The sequence below is a fragment of the Rhamphochromis sp. 'chilingali' genome (genome assembly GCF_963969265.1).
Source record: "Rhamphochromis sp. 'chilingali' genome assembly, chromosome: 18".
Taxonomy (NCBI): domain Eukaryota; kingdom Metazoa; phylum Chordata; class Actinopteri; order Cichliformes; family Cichlidae; genus Rhamphochromis; species Rhamphochromis sp. 'chilingali'.
Window position 1 is genome coordinate 5,264,608 of NC_137945.1, and position 19,617 is coordinate 5,284,224.

Sequence of the window (19,617 nt, forward strand, 5' to 3'; positions counted from 1 at the left end):
CCTTTGCTGCCCAATCCAACCGGGCTAAAGCTATTACAAAAGACAAGAGGCCGTATTCCGTTGTGCAAAACAAGGGGTTTAAACTATGATGAACATGCTTGAGCCACGCTAATTCCCAACTACAAATGGGTGGACCTCCAGGGCAACGGCCCGTACTGCCCTATAGATTACATTAGATTAAATGAAACTTTATTTATCCCTCGGGTGGGTTCCGCCGGGAAATTCAGTTTCCTGTAACACAGCACCGGCAGAAGTTGCAGAATGTGAGCAGAAATATACCACATATATAAATACAGAGAATACAAAATGGATAAATAGAATAAATAGGAATAAGAAAACAAGGGGTGGCTGTAGCTCAGGCGGTAGAGCAGGTCATCTACTGATCGGAAGGTTGGTGGTTCGATTCCTGGCTTCCTTGGCTGCATGCCAAATATCCTTGGGCAAGATACTAACCCCAAATTGCTCTCCGATGCATTCATCGGAGTATGAATGTGTGTGAATGTTACTTAGAAAGCACCTAGAACAATGTGCTTGTGCAAATGGGTGTGAATGCACAAGTTGTGTAAAGCGCTTTGAGTGCTCAGAAGAGTAGAAAAGCGCTATATAAGAACCAGTCCAAGGGAACGGCACATTTCAAATATTGTGAGTCTATTACACCGTTGGTTATTAACAAAAATTATTGCACAGTGAAAAGGCACTACAGCTTACTTGTTCCCCCCTCCTCTGTCCCCGTTTCCCCTCCAGCGAGGAGTTAAACAGTTTGATGGCGTGTGGGACAAAGGACTTTTTAAGTCTGCTGGTCCTTGACTTTGGGAGAACCAACCTCTCACTGAACAGACTCCTATGGTTGTTTATGGCCGTGTACAGAGGATGCCCAGCATGGTCCATAATGTCCATATTGCACCTTAATTTGTTTTTATATAAGTGCGTGGAATGAGTCTTCAGTTGAATGTTTTTTTAATAGGCAAAAATACTTGAATTTTTCTTTTTTTTCTACTTTTGCTGATCCGAAAAGTGATCCGATCCGTGACTTAAAACCATGATCCAATCTGAACCGTGAGATTTTTGATCACTGATGTAATTAATTAATAATCCGCTCAAAACGTTGTTTTCCATATTGTTAGTAAAAAAATATTGTCAAGTAAGGGGGCACAATGTGGTTTAATTCTGCTAGGCCTGGTTGTTTTAGGATGTAAACTCAAACTGTACATAGTGTTTAGAAATTCGTTGGTCATTTTATGTTTGTTTGTTTTTTTATTCAACAGGTCAATATTAAAATCACCACAGATAAACATAAATTTTTGATTTGTTTTAGAGAATATTTCTTCTATGAAGTCATTAAATAGAGAAAGGTGTTCTATATATATATATATACAGCTAGTTTTTTCTAGATTTTTCTCTCTTTCCTTATAAATTTCAATTGTTATACCATCTAATAAATTATCAATCGCAGTTGTCATACTTTCCATCACCTTGTAATTTAGGTTTTTATCCACATGCACAGCTACTCCCCCTCCACTTTTGTTCCTTCTATTTACAAAATTCACATCAAATCCCACCAGTTCAAAGTCCAGTCCTTTCTCAGCATTGGTCCATGTTTCAGAAATGGCAATAATTCCAAATGGATTTGTCAACTCAATTAGATATTCCTTTATATTGTTGAAGTTGGCACACAGACTTCTGCTATTAAAATGGATTATTGATCATTTATTTTCCATGTTGATGGTGTGTTTAAACGGTTCATCAGTGAAGTAGCAGCAGTTATTGCTGATGTTATAGAAGAAATTATTTTCCGGGTCTATATCCTTTTCTAAGTCTAGAACATTATGGTCTGTGTATCGAAATGTTCTCAGATCCAGATTATCATAAAGAGAATTCCAATGAGTTATATTGATATTGTTGCCAGATGCAGATGAAGCTCTTTTAGACTGTGCCATGTGTTGTGTTGTGTGTCACGTCACATGTGTATTCATACCTCCAGTGTAAGTTGAACCTCAGTATTTGTCCAGCTCCTCCATATTTCTGTTGACCAACACTTTGGCTTGTTCCGGTGTTCCATTGAGTTTAATGAATACTTTACAGTTGCTGGTCCATGTACTCTGAATTTTTCCCTGTTTCTTCAAGTAACGTGCTTTCCTGGCAATGTCCGCATTTCTTTTTATCAGATGTTCATTCATGAAGACATCGGCTCCTTTCAGTTTCTTTCCTTGTTTTAACAGTGCTGTTTTGTGTTTTCATTAACGCTGAGGCTGTAGATGCATCGGTAGCCATGTATCCATGCTAGCTCCACAATGCCATGGTTGTGCTCTCAACCAAACTCTGGTCATGTGACAATTACAAAGTTTACCTCATACAAACTTTACAGCACTTTACATATTTAACAACCCCATATTTTGTAATCACATTTTTTAGACATGTTTTTTAATTAATGTTAAACTTTTATCATCTTATCTTATAAATAAATGAACTAAATTAAGCATGAATCTATCACAGAAACATAAAATAATCAACTTTATTTTAACTGTCTCAGGGACAGTTACAACCACCTTGACCAGGTCCAGGATGGCTTTCTGCTGCAGTTTGACAGCAGAAATCTCCTCTGTCATAAACTCCAGCAGCTTCTTAATATCGTCGCCTTCCTCAGCTGACAGAACTTTTTTCGGGCCCATGCTGAGAGACGCTCTTCAAGCATCTTTGCTCCATCAAAGCCATCAGAGGCAGATTCCAGTGTAAACGCTGTTCCCACATGAAAAACTGGACTGATCCACCTCCTGCTGTCAGACCTGCAGGGTTTAGGCCTGTGGTGTTCTCTTCTGTCTTATACTGAACACAAACTATTTTTTTGGACTGGCACAAATAATTTGTGTGCCTTCTTATTTGATGCAGCGAATAGTACCAGATAACTGTTGTTTCCAAAACATGTGCAGAATTTTTAGAAATGTACAATTTTGTATTTGCATTTCAAGTTATGAAAATGATTCTTCAAACATTTTTATGGGTTTCACAGGAAAAAATGTAACTTTTTTCTACTCTGAGTTTGAATTTTTGCTTGAACTTAGATAACTTGTGCTAATATAGTATGCCGAAATGTAAAAAATAACTCAAATTTCAGATATTTGAGGTTGTGCTGAAAAGATTATACCAAACAAGGCAAGATAAACTGTTTTTATAATAATAATAATAATAATAATAATAATAATAATAATAATAATAATAATAATAATAATAATAATAATAATAATAATAATAATATTAATAATAATATTGTAGAGGTAAAATCAAAAGTAGTCAAAAATGGCAAATTATACTTGGACCCCGGAGGGTTCAGCAGTTACTTTGGTGTTCCTCCACAGAAATGTCAGAAGTAGTCTGAACTGCAAAAGAAGCACGTATTCTGGTTGCAGGAGGTGAGCTGGCTTCAAACAAATGATTTTCATGGCATATTCTGCACCACATCTCTGGGCGATCAAAGAGAAGAGGAAACTACATTACACTGCCAGTGGCGGACTCCCTCAGACATCGGTGCGTTGGTGGTTCTTTGTGTCTGGGGATGGGCGTCCAGGTACACACCGGCTCACTCCTTGGCGGCCGCTTATCGGGGACTGGATCCTGGGGCTTGCTTGGGCCACTTCGGAGGTGGGGCTCGGTCACTCAGGCACAGCTGGCTGCCGGCGGAGCTCACGGGCGCGTCACTGCAACTCCCCCTGGCTTCTGCTCCGCGGCTGCTGAGTGAGCCCTCATCTGGGACTCTCCTCAGCTCTTTCTGGGACAGTGGCGCGGCTGCCCCTCTGTTGGTCTTCCTTGGTCTCTTGTGTTCTGGGGGCCTCTGGATGTCTGGAGTTTTGATCTCCTCCATACCTGCTTCATGCCCTGGAGGACGGGGCTGTGGCCCCCCCACACCCTCTAGCAGATCATTACATGAAGGAACCTTTTAAAAAAACAAGCACGTCCATGCTCACAGGTGTACACACGGGTGATCACACCCACAAACTACACCCTTTTTGGCTTCTACCTCAAAGCACACTGTGTTCTGTTGATCTTATGTGCTGCACAATAATGTTTAATATTTAGTATTTACTGTCATATTCCCATATATCATTGTGATGTTGTTTATTCTATTACTCTTGTTCTCTTCTGCTTGTTTTCTTTTTTCTTTCTCAACAGGTGATCGATAGATGCATTTTCTTTTTCTTTTCTTTTTTTTACTGCCCATTGTGTTGGTTTTTGTTTTTTGCCCTTCTCCCCTGTCCCTCTTCTCAGCTGTTTCTCTTTCTTTCTCCCTTTCTTTCCCCCAGCCAAGTCTGTCCCGTATTCAGCAAGTGAAAATAAAATAAACAATAAAAGGTGAATCAAATGGACCATTATGGCAAGGCTGGGATGGTCAATTTGGTAAAGTAAATCCGTTGGGCATCTTTCTTTGCCTTTAGACAATAATTCTGATGGCAAAAGAGCCAAACGGGACAGGAAAAAGAAAAGAAAAGAAAAAGGAAACTATATTAAACTGTGAGAGGGCGACTGATCCAAAACATAAACACAAAACTGAAACTGGATCTTATTGTAAGGTTATCGGGCATTATTCCAGTTTGAGGGTCGACGTGCCAGTTCAAACTCCACACCAGTTGGTGGCAGTAAAGGACAATTTTGTTGTTTGACAACCGCCAATAAACAATGTAAAGAAGACGAAGCGCCTTCCGGGATGACGGAGCTATTTTTTAATCTAAAGCGAGTAAAAGGTTGAATTTGGATGATAAAACAAACTAAACCAACGTTTGGATCGATATCTGCATCGATCTGCCCACCCTTGTCTCCTGGATCGTAGCTGAGATCAGCGTGAACCACGTGGGTCTCTGCTCCCTGATCTGTTTCCTGTGTTTGGAAAGAGTTGCAGCTTCATCGCGGAGTTTCTCTCGGTTTGTGGGCTCATCTAAAGGTAAGCACCGAGCTAACTTTACTGTGAGTTCAGTTCATGTTGAGTTTAGCTCCTGAATGAGGTCTTCTGCTGCTCTCCTCGGTGTCTGTTCACAGTTTATTGTGAACACGTTGAGAGAAGAGTGAGAGAGTGTTTGGAGAAAAACACCAACTAATCATTAGCTCAGCATGCTGGGAGAAGTTGGAGCAGAAAAGTCTTTTCATTGTCCCTGCAGCTGTTTTTCTGCCTGCACCAAACCTCTACAGCCTCGTTTCTATTTGAAGTGATAACAGGAAATGGATGAGAGCGATCTGCTGCAGTATCAGGGTCACAGTCAAAGGAGCTTGCAAAGAAAAGCGTCTGGACTTCTTTAAGTTACTTGAAGACATTGCTGAAAATGTTGAAATGTATTCACTCACTTTTTATTATTATTTGTAAATATGTGTGCAAATGGTTGGTTTTTTTGTACTGTTTTCATCAATAAATCTCAGCAACAAAGGACATACACCCATGTGTGTTGATTTCTCCCTAAGATGGCAAACTGAAACACTCCAAGTTGGTGACTTTTGGAGATTTATTTCCCTGGATGATTGAGAATGCTTCAAGATGAAACACAAAAGGAAGTAAGTTCACAGCTTTTAGCAGCTCTCCCACCCCCTCAGTCACACACCCCCACTCCCCTCCCTCCAGAATTCCCAGGTAACAACCTAATATACATATGAATGACTAGCCAATTTAGCTTCCACTTGGCTGAAGCTAAAGCTTAGCTAAAAGCCTACCAGCCATTTGGCTGCTCTCCGGCTTTTAAAGGTTGAAAGGTAGAAGCCTGGCAGTGTTAAGTACATCTACCCTGTTGAACTTATTATGGGAAATAAATATTTAAATAAAAACAAGCTGCTGATTATTTCACATTTTACTTGTGAGCAACGGCACATTTAAATCTTACAAATATAGTTATTTGGCTTATATCGTGATAGATATCGTTATCGCCTGAAATGAAAAAAACATATCGTGATATGAAAAAAATCTTATATCGCCCAGCTCTACCTTCAGGCTTAGAGGGAACCTGTTCTGCCCGGTGGTGTAGGGTCCTAATTACTCCAAGTTTGTGTTCCAGAGGGTGATGGGAGTCAAAGAGGAGGTACTGGTCCGTATGTGTGGGCTTCCGGTAAACTTCGATGTACTACGGACCAGTACCTCCTCTTTGACTCCCATCACCCTCTGGAACAGGAAGATGTTAACAAAAACTAATGAAACAGAGATGAAAGTAAACAGTGTTCATATTTGAAGCACAGAGAATAAAAATATATTGTGGTGGTTAATGTGCAGCTCCTGGTGATTTGGTGAAGTCGTGTTTTTAATCATGTGAATGTTGGGTTTTATTTTATCTACAGAAGTTTTTCCCACCTGTGATCGTCCAGATTGATTTGTTGGGTTGACTTGAATCATGTGAAGGTTTAAAGCTGCACTTCCCCCAAAAAGAATAAAGTATAATCGTTCCTGTGTCAAACACAGCTGCAGTCAAAGCAGGAAGGAAAGCACTGAAACCACTGATCAAAGCTCATTAATCAAAGACTGCTGATCAATGGCAATGAGTACCATTCCCGCTGCAAGGGATCAGTGGTTGTTGATCAATGATCATGAGAATTTGCATATTAATGCTCAATAACTGACCTCCCAGCCCATTGTTCCTTCAGTGGTGCTCGTTTCAGTCATTATGCAAATGCACTGTTGAAGATTGAGGAAACCTGCAGTCGGCTGAGACTGAAGAAGTCACTTGGATGAGTGATGAAACGTTTCTCCCACAAAAAGCTACGTCCAGATGAACAGAATCAAAGTTTGGGGAATGGTGGAGTTTGGAGAGCGGCACCATGGGGGCTGGAGAGACTTGTGAAGTGGTGATCAGGTGTGGGCCTCTGTTATTATGAATGGTGGGGGTGGGGGGGGTGGAACTGGGGGGCTGAAGGAGTTGAAAGTGTGGGGTGGGGGAGTAACAGGTCTGTCCCTGTTTGTGGAAACCACAGGAGGAGCTGTTCAGGCTGTTGCTGGGTGTGAATTGTTGATGGAGTCTTTAAACTTGTAGTTGCTGTTTTCCAGACTGAAGCAGAGTCGTTAGCTGAAAACTGGTTTTAGAGGTTCATTCAGGACACCTTCTCAGGCTCTTACAGCCTTACCTGTATCATAACAAAGTGTATAAACCCCAATCCACCTTTAACATGGTCCTTCTCCCAAACCTTCAAATAGGACTTTCTGGCCCTGTCATAGTAAAGGGCTGCTTAGAATATTAGAGCCAATGTCACAAAGTTCCTCCTGAAGTATAAGTGAGTGAGAGAGTTTCCTCACTTTGCAGCACAACACGTCTCACAAGATTTCTACAAGCAATCAGAGTGAAATTTGTACTTTGTGTTGTCAGATGAACATATGAGACACTTTGACTCTTCAGTGCAGTGTGGAGCCTAACAAAGATCTGTTTTGTGTCCCAGCTGATCAGCAGGAGGAGAAGAGTCTGACGGAGCAGCAGAGGAACATTTTCAGCCATCTGGACTCAGCTGAGTCACTACAGAGGAAACAATGAGCTCAACACAGGAGGTGAGGAAAATATCACAGTTTCACCAAATAATCAGTCACGTCTAAAACTCTCATCCTCCCAACCTGTTATATGACTGTGTTGCATATTATGTTGTTTTTTAGAGACCACAGCACATGTTAAAATAAGGAAGGTTTATTCATCAACATTATTAATAATCAAATGGACATTTGTCAGAGTTTTACCCCTGATACTGCTGGATAAACAGAAACTCACTCAGGAACGAGGTCACACAGAGCTCAAGTTTTCACTCGCGAGGGGGAAGCAATTGTCTCCAACCCATTTCAACTTGCTTTCCCCCTGCAGGTTGTTTTATTGGTTACACACATGAATATTCATAAAGCTTGTTGTAGTATTACCTATGAGAAACTACTATAACTGGTTACAAAGTGATTGGACTGTGCAAGTGTGATTATACATTGTGTCAGCATCATGAGCTTCAGTTTAAATGAATCTCTGCTACACTTGATGTAATCTAACTCTGACATGAGCACCACAGTCACTGTGCACCAGTCACACACTGTTCTTTACTTTAAATCCATCACAGTTCAGCAAACGAACCTGTTTATCCTGCACTAACCTGCAGAGGATCTTCATGCAGTCTTTAAATAACACAGTTAATCTGCCTCAGATTGTTTTGCAGCATCTTTCACTATCCAAAAAAACACAATGTCACATGTACAGACCCAATATCTGATTTCAACACATGAGGACTTACATGTAAGCTTTAATCTCCAGTTGATCGAATCCCACTGAGCAGTCCTTCCCTTTAAATCTAACCTCTCTTCTTCCTCTCCTGTCCTGTGTGTCTTATCTTTCTCCATCTCTGAGTGAAGTTAGCTCTCTTTCTTTTCTCTCCCTGTGATGTACAGCAGCTCGACCTTTAGCGAGCAACACACTGTGAGACACACCGCACACAAACGGTTTGTGTGTTTGCTGATGTTTGTTGATAGAAACGCTGCATTTGAAATTACCTGTTTGTTCAGGTGCTGTGCAAAAAAGAAAGAAGAACAACATCTCACTTTAACTCCTGACTATGACTCACAGTTTTGCCTCTTTCATCTCTTTTTATGTTTCATACCCTGGTGATTAGTACACGATCAGGATTGTCTTTCATGTCTTACTTTTCCCGTTTCTCAAGTTGGTTTGATGTTTGATGCCTGCAGTGATGAAATAAACCCCTCACATGCCTTAAAAGTAACACATCTGTTTTGTAAATGTAAAGAGTACAAAATACAATTTTCTTTTTCTAATGTAGGGAGCAAAAGTAAAATATTTTCCTTCACTGAATCAACTTTTAAATGTTACATTGTAATTATTAATATTGAAAAATGACAAAATGATAGAAATATATAATAGGAAACAAAAGTATAGACTTGGTAAACATTTATACTTTTCTGAGTGTGTTAGCATGCTAGCATTAATAACTGTGTACAGCAGGAGGGATGGGCTTGATTTTAGTGTTTGAACAGTCATGAATTATTTTTAACAGCAGGTTGGATGTAATGTGTTAGAACTACCAGCAGGTGGGGATAAGAGACCTTTAAGGTGTTTGGTGCCACACTCCACCTTCAGGTTTAAAACTAGTGTTAATGGAGTGAGTTTGAAGGTTGAGTTTGTTCCACGACTGCATTTCACTCACTGCCTCTGTATCTCTGTCACTGCAGGACCAACATGGAGCGAGAAGTCAGCGCTCTCAGGAGGCCGACAAACCTCACAGAAGAAAGGGAGAGAAAAAACACACCTGTGACGAGTGTGGGATGGGTTTTATTTCCAAGTGTCACCTGAAACAGCATCAGGTCATCCACACTGGAGAGAGACTGTTCAGCTGTGACTTGTGTGGAAAGTCTTTTTCCTGGAAGGGTTCCCTAAAAAGACACCAACTCAGCCACAGTGGAGTTAAAGCGTACAGCTGTGATCAGTGTGGCACAGCTTTTACTCAAAGTGGCCACTTACAGAGGCATCTAGTTACCCACTCTGGAATTAAGGCATACAGCTGTGACTTTTGTGGAAAAACTTTCAGCCACATAGAGACCCGAAATACACACATACGCATTCACACCAGACATGTTGTGTACTGCTGTGAACAGTGTGGCAGACAGTTTATAACCAACAGGCAGTTACAACAACACATGTTTACCCACACTGAGGGACGACCTTATAAATGTGACCTGTGTGAGAAGACTTTTAAAGCTCCATGTTACCTGAGGCAACACCAACTGATCCACACCAGAAAGAGACTCTACAAGTGCAGTTACTGTGAGGTATGTATTTATATTGTTATCTTGTCATTTTAGCCTGACTGTTTGGAACAACTCTGCTCATTAAACTGTGTTAGCATGTTAGCAATTCTACTGCATGGAAAAGCAGCTCTGAGTGATTATTCAGATTTTCATGTCAGTTATGAGTTTTGTTTACACGATCATGAAAAACTAAAAGTCCTGAAAATTAATATGATGGTGTTATTTAATGTTCAGGCAGTTTCCTGGTATATAATGATATTGTTATTATTTCAGCATAAAAGGCCTTTTGTTTACAGAGCCTGATTCCTCTGTCAGGAGCACATGTAATAAAATAAAACACAAATGAAAATAAGCACAAAACCAAAACATTCTGTAATCTTCTCTTATGGTTAACAAAGTTGTATCGTTACGTAATGGTATTGTAATATTGTAGCAGTAGTATCATTGCTTGTTTTTAACTTTAGTACTTTTAGACATTAGTGTTAAAATACTAATTTAATGTTATAATTGCAGTGTCATGGGGGTAGTGTTTTTCTTGTGTCCCATTGAGCTGAGTGTTATAACTGCACAGTTACAGTGTTATTAATGCAGTATTAAATGAGTATTACTGCAGTTAGTAGTTTAGCACTGCGTTGGTACCCTGCAAATATTAGCATAGTAGTACTTTAGTGTAACTCAGATGTTACTGTAACATGAAATAAGTATTACTGTAGTATTATGATGGTAGTATTGTAGTTATTGCAGCCCAGTAAACTGAGTGTGTTAACTGAAACAGTCAAATGTAATTGGACGTCTGCAGAGATGCTCTTTATTTCAGGCGACGTTCAGGATAAAAATGTTGAAGGACTGACTTACACTGTGTTTGTGTCTTTGTTTAGAAGCAGAGCGACACAGATGGATCCAGTTCTCAACCCTGTCATTACTGTGGTGGTGGGAAAGAGTTTGTCTGTGACCTTTGTGGAATAACTTTCAGTGATCAATACACCCTAAAAAGACATCAACGTAAACACACTGGAGACAAACTGAAATACTGCAAAGAATGTGGGAGAAGCTTCACCACATCACATCACTTAAAATGTCATGAACTGATTCACAGTGGGGTTAAAAAGCACCTCTGTGATCAGTGTGGGTCATCCTTCACCACTGCAGTCAACCTTAAAACACACAAACGAATCCACACAGGAGAGAAACCATACAAGTGCAGACACTGTGACAAAAGCTTCTCACATTCAGGTACTCGTAACAATCATGAACATACACACATGGAAGGAAACTACAGCTGTGACCAGTGTGACAAGAGCTTCAGGAATCTCAGTTCATACTCCACACACAAACGATCCCACGTTACTAATAAACTGTTTCACTGTTACCAATGTGCCAAAACATTCACTTCATTATGGGCTCTGTGCAAACATCAGCGTGATCACTCAGGGCTGAAATCACTCCCATCACAGTGAATCTGCAGAGACAGAAAGATCCTCTACTGGTTTCAGGGTCAGACTTAAAACCCTTGAGATCAGGCTCCACAGAGTTCAGATGTAAAAATGTGATGAGGCAGCTGTGAATGAACATGTTCGTCTTGTGTACTGAGAAAAATTAAACAGCTGATGAGTAGATAAACATGTTAAACTGTGTTATAGACAGGGATGCACCTAGCTGCTACTCAGGTGCGTATGTGTGTCAAAAATTACGAATGCGTAGTGACATTTATGTTACCAAGCGCCTTTGCGTACTTGACCATCTCATTCAACCTGACACGTGTTGCTGCAGCTTCTTTGGTGTTTCGCCACCACCTAAGAAACACCAACCAGAGCCAGAGCCGAAGAAAAGACTTTTTTCGAATAAGTGACTTTGGGGATGCTTTCCGATGGATCTGTGGACATCACAAAAGTCGAGCAGGAAATCATTTACATTGTGTCTGTGTCCAGCAAAGGAGAGTTTAACCCTGACTTTCTTGGACTGATTGAACTGGGTGCTGACCGCACCGCGTAGGGATGGACTTGTGAGACTTCTTGAGGACACAGGCTTGGATGACTGGACAACAACGTTGGTCGCTGCACAAACGAGGCTGCTATCAACGTGGGTATCTTCAATGGCGTTGTGCCAAAACACCGGCAACTTGCTACAGTTGAAGACTCTCTTGTGCACATTCTGTGCACAGCACACACACTGGAGAATTGCTTAACATCAGTTGATCGCAAGGTTCCTAACTGTGAGACGTTTAATCGCTGTGTGGTCAAGCTGGTGCAGTTTTATTTGCAAAAAAAAGTGGAGCAAAAAAAAAAAATGCTACACTGAAGAAGCTGTGTGAAGAAAATGGGATCCCCTTTGTAAAACTGGGTATGTTTCATAATACCAGGTGGTCTTCATGGAGGTCTTTTGTTTCGTACCAATTCGCGAGAGTTGAGGCTCGAAGATGAAATGTATGGTTTTCAGGGTTTTTATCATTAACTCTGTTTCCCTGGGACTTCTCCCGTGTGTTATGAATAAATTTCAAATATTTACATGTTACCATAGTGACCAGAGAGCATTAAGGGGCAGAGAGGAGGATGTTACTCTCAGTGTTGTTGGCGCATTTCAGGAGGAGCCTGCTAATAAAGTTAGTGAATACAGGTTTATTATTATTACATTTACAAAATACCGCAGTTTTTGTCTTGGTCATATCATTTTATTCTGTTGTATTTATCTTCAACACCTTAAATGCCGGTCCGGGAAAATATGTGACTGTTGGAAAACAGTTCACACAATACACATCACAGCAAAGCACCTCCCACATGGTTCTAAGACAAGGCACTATGCGTGTGTATGTTGTGATATTATTCTGTTATCATATGTTACCTTATATATGTAATCAAAGTAGTTGAATTATGATAACAGCTGTAGGACATATATTATCCTTTAGTTTAGATGGTGTGCTGTGTATGTAGTTTAGTCCTCATTATACTTTTGGGTTAAAAGAACATAATCATTTTTGTAGTTCATCAGATAAGTGTGCATCACTCTGTATCCTTGATCTGCTGTGACTGTCTTGCACTGTTTTCTTGACATGCTTTATTGTTGAATCATAAAAAGAAGGTTGTAAGAAGGAGACTTTGTGTCTAGGGCAGAAGAGACCGACCACATTCCATACCCCCACCTTACAGAGAGCAGAAAGACAGGGAGCCGAGGTCGTAATTTAGGCGCCGTAAGAGAGAAAGAATGTGAATGTTTAGGCTTTTACGACTATGTCGGGGCCGCTAGGAGCTATAAGAGGCTGTGTAACCCGTCACCATTTTGAGATTTGCTGTGACCCTCTTCATGCATGTCTCCCCATCATGATGGTTCTAATGCTCATGAGTGTTGAATTGTATGGAAATAAATGATTGTTGATTGAGCATAAATACACCGAGTACTGTCTTTCCTTCAGCCCAAAGATTAAAAGAATTGGGAGATTTTGCAACAATGTGTAAACATCTGTGTGTGTGTGTGTGTGTGTGTCTCTTCCAACTGTTTCTAACAACATCCTTAGTCATAATCTCCCCCACACCCAATATATACTGGTTCACCATACACAACACAGTGAAGCCATACAGAGGGCAGGAAGCTTACCAAACAAACCTTCACAAGGATGTGCCTGTGATAAAACACTACAGCCCCCCCCCCCCCCCCCCCCGCACCTTGAGAGGCTGGGGAGGGGGACAAAGGAATTCCTTTTATCACAGAGTTGAAACAATGTAGAGATGGCAAGCATAAAAATGACAACATTTAACAATTCACTTTAACAAGACAAACTGGGATCATGTCATTTTGAGAAAGAAGGAAGGGGGGCAGACGCTCCAAAGACAGCAAGTGCGGTGGTACAGGCCAGGTACACAGAGAGAAGACGGGACCGATTTAAATGCAAGCATGTTGGGAAAATGTGAAGAAACAAGCAGCATTTCAGTGATATTGGAGGCAGCAAAGCTGAGTAGAGAATTTATAAAATTAGGATCTGAATACCTGTTTTTATTTTTTAGCCATTTTCCATTGTAGACAACAACGTTTCAAATTTATCCAGGCCTTAAAGTTCATGTGTGTTCTGCTTAGCAGTAGGAAATCAACAAAAATAAGGCTTTTATGGTGTAAAAAAGAAAAAATTGCTTTCTTGAAAAGACTAAATTTACAGGTTAGTTGAGGTGCAACGGATCACGGTTGATGTGAAATCCAATCCCACGCCACGATTCGGTACGCACGTGATCTGAAGATTCAAAAAAGAAAAAGGTATGTGTATGGTGCACGTGGTCAGTCTGTCAAGCAATCCAGTTGTTCAGTGATGACGTGACGAATCCTACTTCTGGGCCTAAAGTAGTCTGCGTTTAATATGGCTTTTGTGTTGTTAACATATTTAATGTTTTGTATTTTCTTCTATTTGATCTCAAAAAGCTCCTAAAACAGTCAGTGATCCCTGTTGACCTCCCTCGGCTTTTATTACCGCTAATCATTTATTTAAGCTCAGTTTTTAAAACCTTAGGATGTAACTACAGCCCAGCCCATGCAGCAGTATATGAATGACCTCACATTGGGGATGGATTATCTCAGTTGTTCTCCTGGCTGAAGTTTGGTCCTTTTACAGCATCCTGCCATGCGATTACATTTGTTCCTGACCACCGAGAAAAGTTAGCTTGTTTACATTGTGCTAACATAGCTGTGTCGCTAGCGGTCACATAGCACATCATTATATACCAGCTAGCCCAACTTCAGTAACCCTACAAACGTCACTGCTGGTTAGTTTTCTGTCTTCATTTATGCTGGAAGTGATAACAGAGCTGTACGTTTTAATTTGTTTCCAAAACCCCGCAGTCAGGACATGCTATATTGTATTTAGATAGAAGCTAGCGAGCTAACTCCCTGCTAACTTCTAACTCCGTTAAATGTCATAAATTCCGTTTTCATGGATGCCTGGATGTTAAACTCAATTGTTACACCTGGTAGAGCAGAACGCTGATCATTTTATTAAAGATGAAAGATTTTAGACAGTTTTTCAACTCTCAGTAATGCCATAGTGATCGTTTGATATATGGACCTGCAGCGGAGTTTAGACCCAGACACGGCTAGTGACGTCAGACTGAACAACCGGATAGTTATGGTCAGCGCTAGCAGTCCAAGTGCCGGAGCAGAGGAGGTTGCGGCATTTAAGCAGCCCTTTGCTGCCCAATCCAACCGGGCTAAAGCTATTACAAAAGACAGGAGGCCGTATTCCGTTGTGCAAAACAAGGGGTTTAAACTATGATGAACATGCTTGAGCCACGCTAATTCCCAACTACAAATGGGTGGACCTCCAGGGTAACGGCCTGTACTGCCCTATAGATTACATTAGATTAGATGAAACTTTATTTATCCCTCGGGTGGGTTCTGCCGGGAAATTCAGTTTTCTGTAACACAGCACCGACAGAAGTTGCAGAATGTGAGCAGAAATATACCACATATATAAATACAGAGAATACAAAATGGATAAATAGAATAAATAGGAATAAGAATACAAGGGAACGGCACATTTCAAATATTGTGAGTCTATTACACTGTTGGTTATTAACAAAAATTATTGCACAGTGAAAAGGCACTACAGCTTACTTGTTCCCCCCTCCTCTGTCCCCGTTTCCCCTCCCTCTCCCCTCCAGCGAGGAGTTAAACAGTTTGATGGCGTGTGGGACAAAGGACTTTTTAAGTCTGCTGGTCCTTGACTTTGGGAGAACCAACCTCTCACTGAACAGACTCCTATGGTTGTTTATGGCCGTGTACAGAGGATGCCCAGCATGGTCCATAATGTCCATATTGCACCTTAATTTGTTTTTAATATAAGTGCGTGGAATGAGTCTTCAGTTGAATGTTTTTTTAATAGGCAAAAATACTTGAATTTTTCTTTTTTTTCTACTTTTGCTGATCCGAAAAGTGATCCGATCCGTGACTTAAAACCATGATCCAATCTGAACCGTGAGATTTTTGATCACTGATGTAATTAATTAATAATCCGCTCAAAACGTTGTTTTCCATATTGTTAGTAAAAAAATATTGTCAAGTAAGGGGGCACAATGTGGTTTAATTCTGCTAGGCCTGGTTGTTTTAGGATGTAAACTCAAACTGTACATAGTGTTTAGAAATTCGTTGGTCATTTTATGTTTGTTTGTTTTTTTATTCAACAGGTCAATATTAAAATCACCACAGATAAACATAAATTTTTGATTTGTTTTAGAGAATATTTCTTCTATGAAGTCATTAAATAGAGAAAGGTGTTCTATATATATATATATATATATATATATATATATATATATATATATATATATATATATACAGCTAGTTTTTTCTAGATTTTTCTCTCTTTCCTTATAAATTTCAATTGTTATACCATCTAATAAATTATCAATCGCAGTTGTCATACTTTCCATCACCTTGTAATTTAGGTTTTTATCCACATGCACAGCTACTCCCCCTCCACTTTTGTTCCTTCTATTTACAAAATTCACATCAAATCCCACCAGTTCAAAGTCCAGTCCTTTCTCAGCATTGGTCCATGTTTCAGAAATGGCAATAATTCCAAATGGATTTGTCAACTCAATTAGATATTCCTTTATATTGTTGAAGTTGGCACACAGACTTCTGCTATTAAAATGGATTATTGATCATTTATTTTCCATGTTGATGGTGTGTTTAAACGGTTCATCAGTGAAGTAGCAGCAGTTATTGCTGATGTTATAGAAGAAATTATTTTCCGGGTCTATATCCTTTTCTAAGTCTAGAACATTATGGTCTGTGTATCGAAATGTTCTCAGTTCCAGATTATCATAAAGAGAATTCCAATGAGTTATATTGATATTGTTGCCAGATGCAGATGAAGCTCTTTTAGACTGTGCCATGTGTTGTGTTGTGTGTCACGTCACATGTGTATTCATACCTCCAGTGTAAGTTGAACCTCAGTATTTGTCCAGCTCCTCCATATTTCTGTTGACCAACACTTTGGCTTGTTCCGGTGTTCCATTGAGTTGAATACTTTACAGTTGGTGTTGCGGCTCTTCCAACCAATGGCCGCGGCAGGCTAAACATGAGGACCCTGATGACGCGCAACAATTAATGCACAAAACACTTCTGTATCATTTGCTTCTTTATTTCCACATGCAACTGTCCAAACCACAAATCAGCACATGGGAAAAACTATCAAACAAACGCACAGACTGCACAAGCAAATAACTGCAACTTACGAATAAATGCACTAGCTACTATGTCAAAATTACAAACTGGTCTATGGCAGCAATTAGTGCATGGCTATACAAACACCATCAAGTTACAGTCAAATATATCAAATCATTCAAATTGTGCTCAAGTTGCGATATGTTGCGGTCAACAGAAAGTTTTGCCTCGTGCTCACCCTACCTTCTGCTCATCACATCAGGTGCTGTGAACAGGTGAGTGCAACCACATTTATTGGCTACCACACCCATGAGACACGCCCAACACCCATACACCAATATAGTGAGTCCATTTAAACCAACCCACTTCAGACGGGAACCACTCATATGGCTCCTACAGTTGGTGGTCCATGTACTCTGAATTTTTCCCTGTTTCTTCAAGTAACGTGCTTTCCTGGCAATGTCCGCATTTCTTTTTATCAGATGTTCATTCATGAAGACATCGGCTCCTTTCAGTTTCTTTCCTTGTTTTAACAGTGCTGTTTTGTGTTTTCTGTTAGCAAATCTCACAATGATGGCTGGTTTGTCACCGTCATTTTTTCGGGGTAGAGGGTGGCAAGCCTCAATGTTGTTATAATTCACTTCCACACATTTGGACCGTAGACAGGTAACCACTTGAAGCTCCGTGGAGTTGACATCTTTCTCTCCTGGCCCTCCTATATTGTCAGCTGCGACCCCCCCAGGCGTTTGACCAGGGTTTGATGTGAAGCCCCATAATGATGACATCGTTCATCTGGGTGTACTGCTCCAAATCCACCACTCTGTTCTCCGGGTACGCCAGCCGCCGATCCTTCTCTGCGTTCTGTACGCGGAGAGCCTTAACTTCCTCGACCAGGTCCAGGATGGCTTTCTGCTGCAGTTTGACAGTAGAAATCTCCTCTGTCATAAACTCCAGCAGCTTCTTAATATCGTCGCCTTCCTCAGCTGACAGAACTTTTTTCGGGCCCATGCTGAGAGACGCTCTTCAAGCGTCTTTGCTCCATCAAAGCCATCAGAGGCAGATTCCAGTGTAAACGCTGTTCCCACATGAAAAACTGGACTGATCCACCTCCTGCTGTCAGACCTGCAGGGTTTAGGCCTGTGGTGTTCTCTTCTGTCTTATACTGAACACAAACTATTTTTTTGGACTGGCACAAATAATTTGTGTGCCTTCTTATTTGATGCAGAACACCTATTTGTTCTGTAAATACATTTAAATTGTTATATAAAAACACCTGAGGGATTGGCTGCATTTTTAAGCGAATAGTACCAGATAACTGTTGTTTGCAAAACGTGCAGAATTTTTAGAAATGTACAATTTTGTATTTGCATTTCAAGTTATGAAAATGATTCTTCAAACATTTTTATGGGTTTCACAGGAAAAAATGTAACTTTTTTCTACTCTGAGTTTGAATTTTTGCTTGAACTTAGATAACTTGTGCTAATATAGTATGCCGAAATGTAAAAAATAACTCAAATTTCAGATATTTGAGGTTGTGCTGAAAAGATTATACCAAACAAGGCAAGATAAACTGTTTTTATAATAATAATAATAATAATAATAATAATAATAATAATAATATTGTAGAGGTAAAATCAAAAGTAGTCAAAAATGGCAAATTATACTTGGACCCCGGAGGGTTCAGCAGTTACTTTGGTGTTCCTCCACAGAAATGTCAGAAGTAGTCTGAACTGCAAAAGAAGCACGTATTCTGGTTGCAGGAGGTGAGCTGGCTTCAAACAAATGATTTTCATGGCATATTCTGCACCACGTCTCTGGGCGATCAAAGAGAAGAGGAAACTATATTACACTGCCAGTGGCGGACTCCCTCAGACATCGGTGCGTTGGTGGTTCGTTGTGTCTGGGGATGGGCTTCCAGGTACACACCGGCTCACTCCTTGGCGGCCGCTTATCGGGGCCTGGATCCTGGGGCTCGCTCGGGCCACCTCGGAGGTGGGGTGCCCCGGGCCTCTCGACCTGGGGCTCGGTCACTCAGGCACAGCTGGCTGCCAGCGGAGCTCACGGGCTCGTCACTGCAACTCCCCCTGGCTTCTGCTCCGCGGCTGCTGAGTGAGCCCTCATCTGGGACTCTCCTCAGCTCTTTCTGGGACAGTGGCGCAGCTGCCCCTCTGTTGGTCTTCCTTGGTCTCTTGTGTTCTGGGGGCCTCTGGATGTCTGGAGTTTTGATCTCCTCCATACCTGCTTCATACCCTGGAGGACGGGGCTGTGGCCCCCCCACACCCTCTAGCAGATCATTACATGAAGGAACCTTTTAAAAAAACAAGCGTGTCCATGCTCACAGGTGTACACACGGGTGATCACACCCACAAACTACACCCTTTTTGGCTCCTACCTCAAAGCACACTGTGTTCTGTTGATCTTATGTGCTGCACAATAATGTTTAATATTTAGTATTTACTGTCATATTCCCATATATCATTGTGATGTTGTTTATTCTATTACTCTTGTTCTCTTCTGCTTGTTTTCTTTTTTCTTTCTCAACAGGTGATCCAGATGATCGATATATGCATTTTCTTTTTCTTTTTTTTTCTGCCCATTGTGTTGGTTTTTGTTTTTGCCCTTCTCCCCTGTCCCTCTTCTCAGCTGTTTCTCTTTCTTTCTCCCCTTCTTTCCCCCAGTCAAGTCTGTCCCGTATTCAGCAAGTGAAAATAAAATAAACAATAAAAGGTGAATCA

At 40.7% G+C, this 19,617-nt stretch overlaps 1 protein-coding gene across 5 annotated transcripts; it reads left to right on the forward strand.

Moving 5' to 3' along the window:
* The first annotated feature begins 4,648 nt into the window (after positions 1 to 4,648).
* On the forward strand, positions 4,649 to 13,119 carry LOC308385634 (uncharacterized protein). 5 transcript variants are annotated; one of them, XM_080864709.1, is made up of 6 exons: positions 4,649 to 4,930; positions 5,443 to 5,532; positions 6,607 to 6,815; positions 7,393 to 7,498; positions 9,164 to 9,760; positions 10,618 to 13,119. In XM_080864709.1, exons 4-6 carry the CDS (start codon positions 7,481 to 7,483, stop codon positions 11,194 to 11,196), a joined length of 1,194 nt encoding a protein of 397 aa, XP_080720835.1. In that variant the 5' UTR covers positions 4,649 to 4,930; positions 5,443 to 5,532; positions 6,607 to 6,815; positions 7,393 to 7,480; the 3' UTR covers positions 11,197 to 13,119. The 5 variants fall into 5 exon arrangements, with proteins under 5 accessions (XP_080720835.1, XP_080720834.1, XP_080720837.1 ...); XM_080864708.1 differs by lacking the exon at positions 6,607 to 6,815; XM_080864710.1 differs by lacking the exon at positions 4,649 to 4,930 and having other exon boundaries at positions 4,984 to 5,532.
* Positions 13,120 to 19,617: the final 6,498 nt, after the last annotated feature.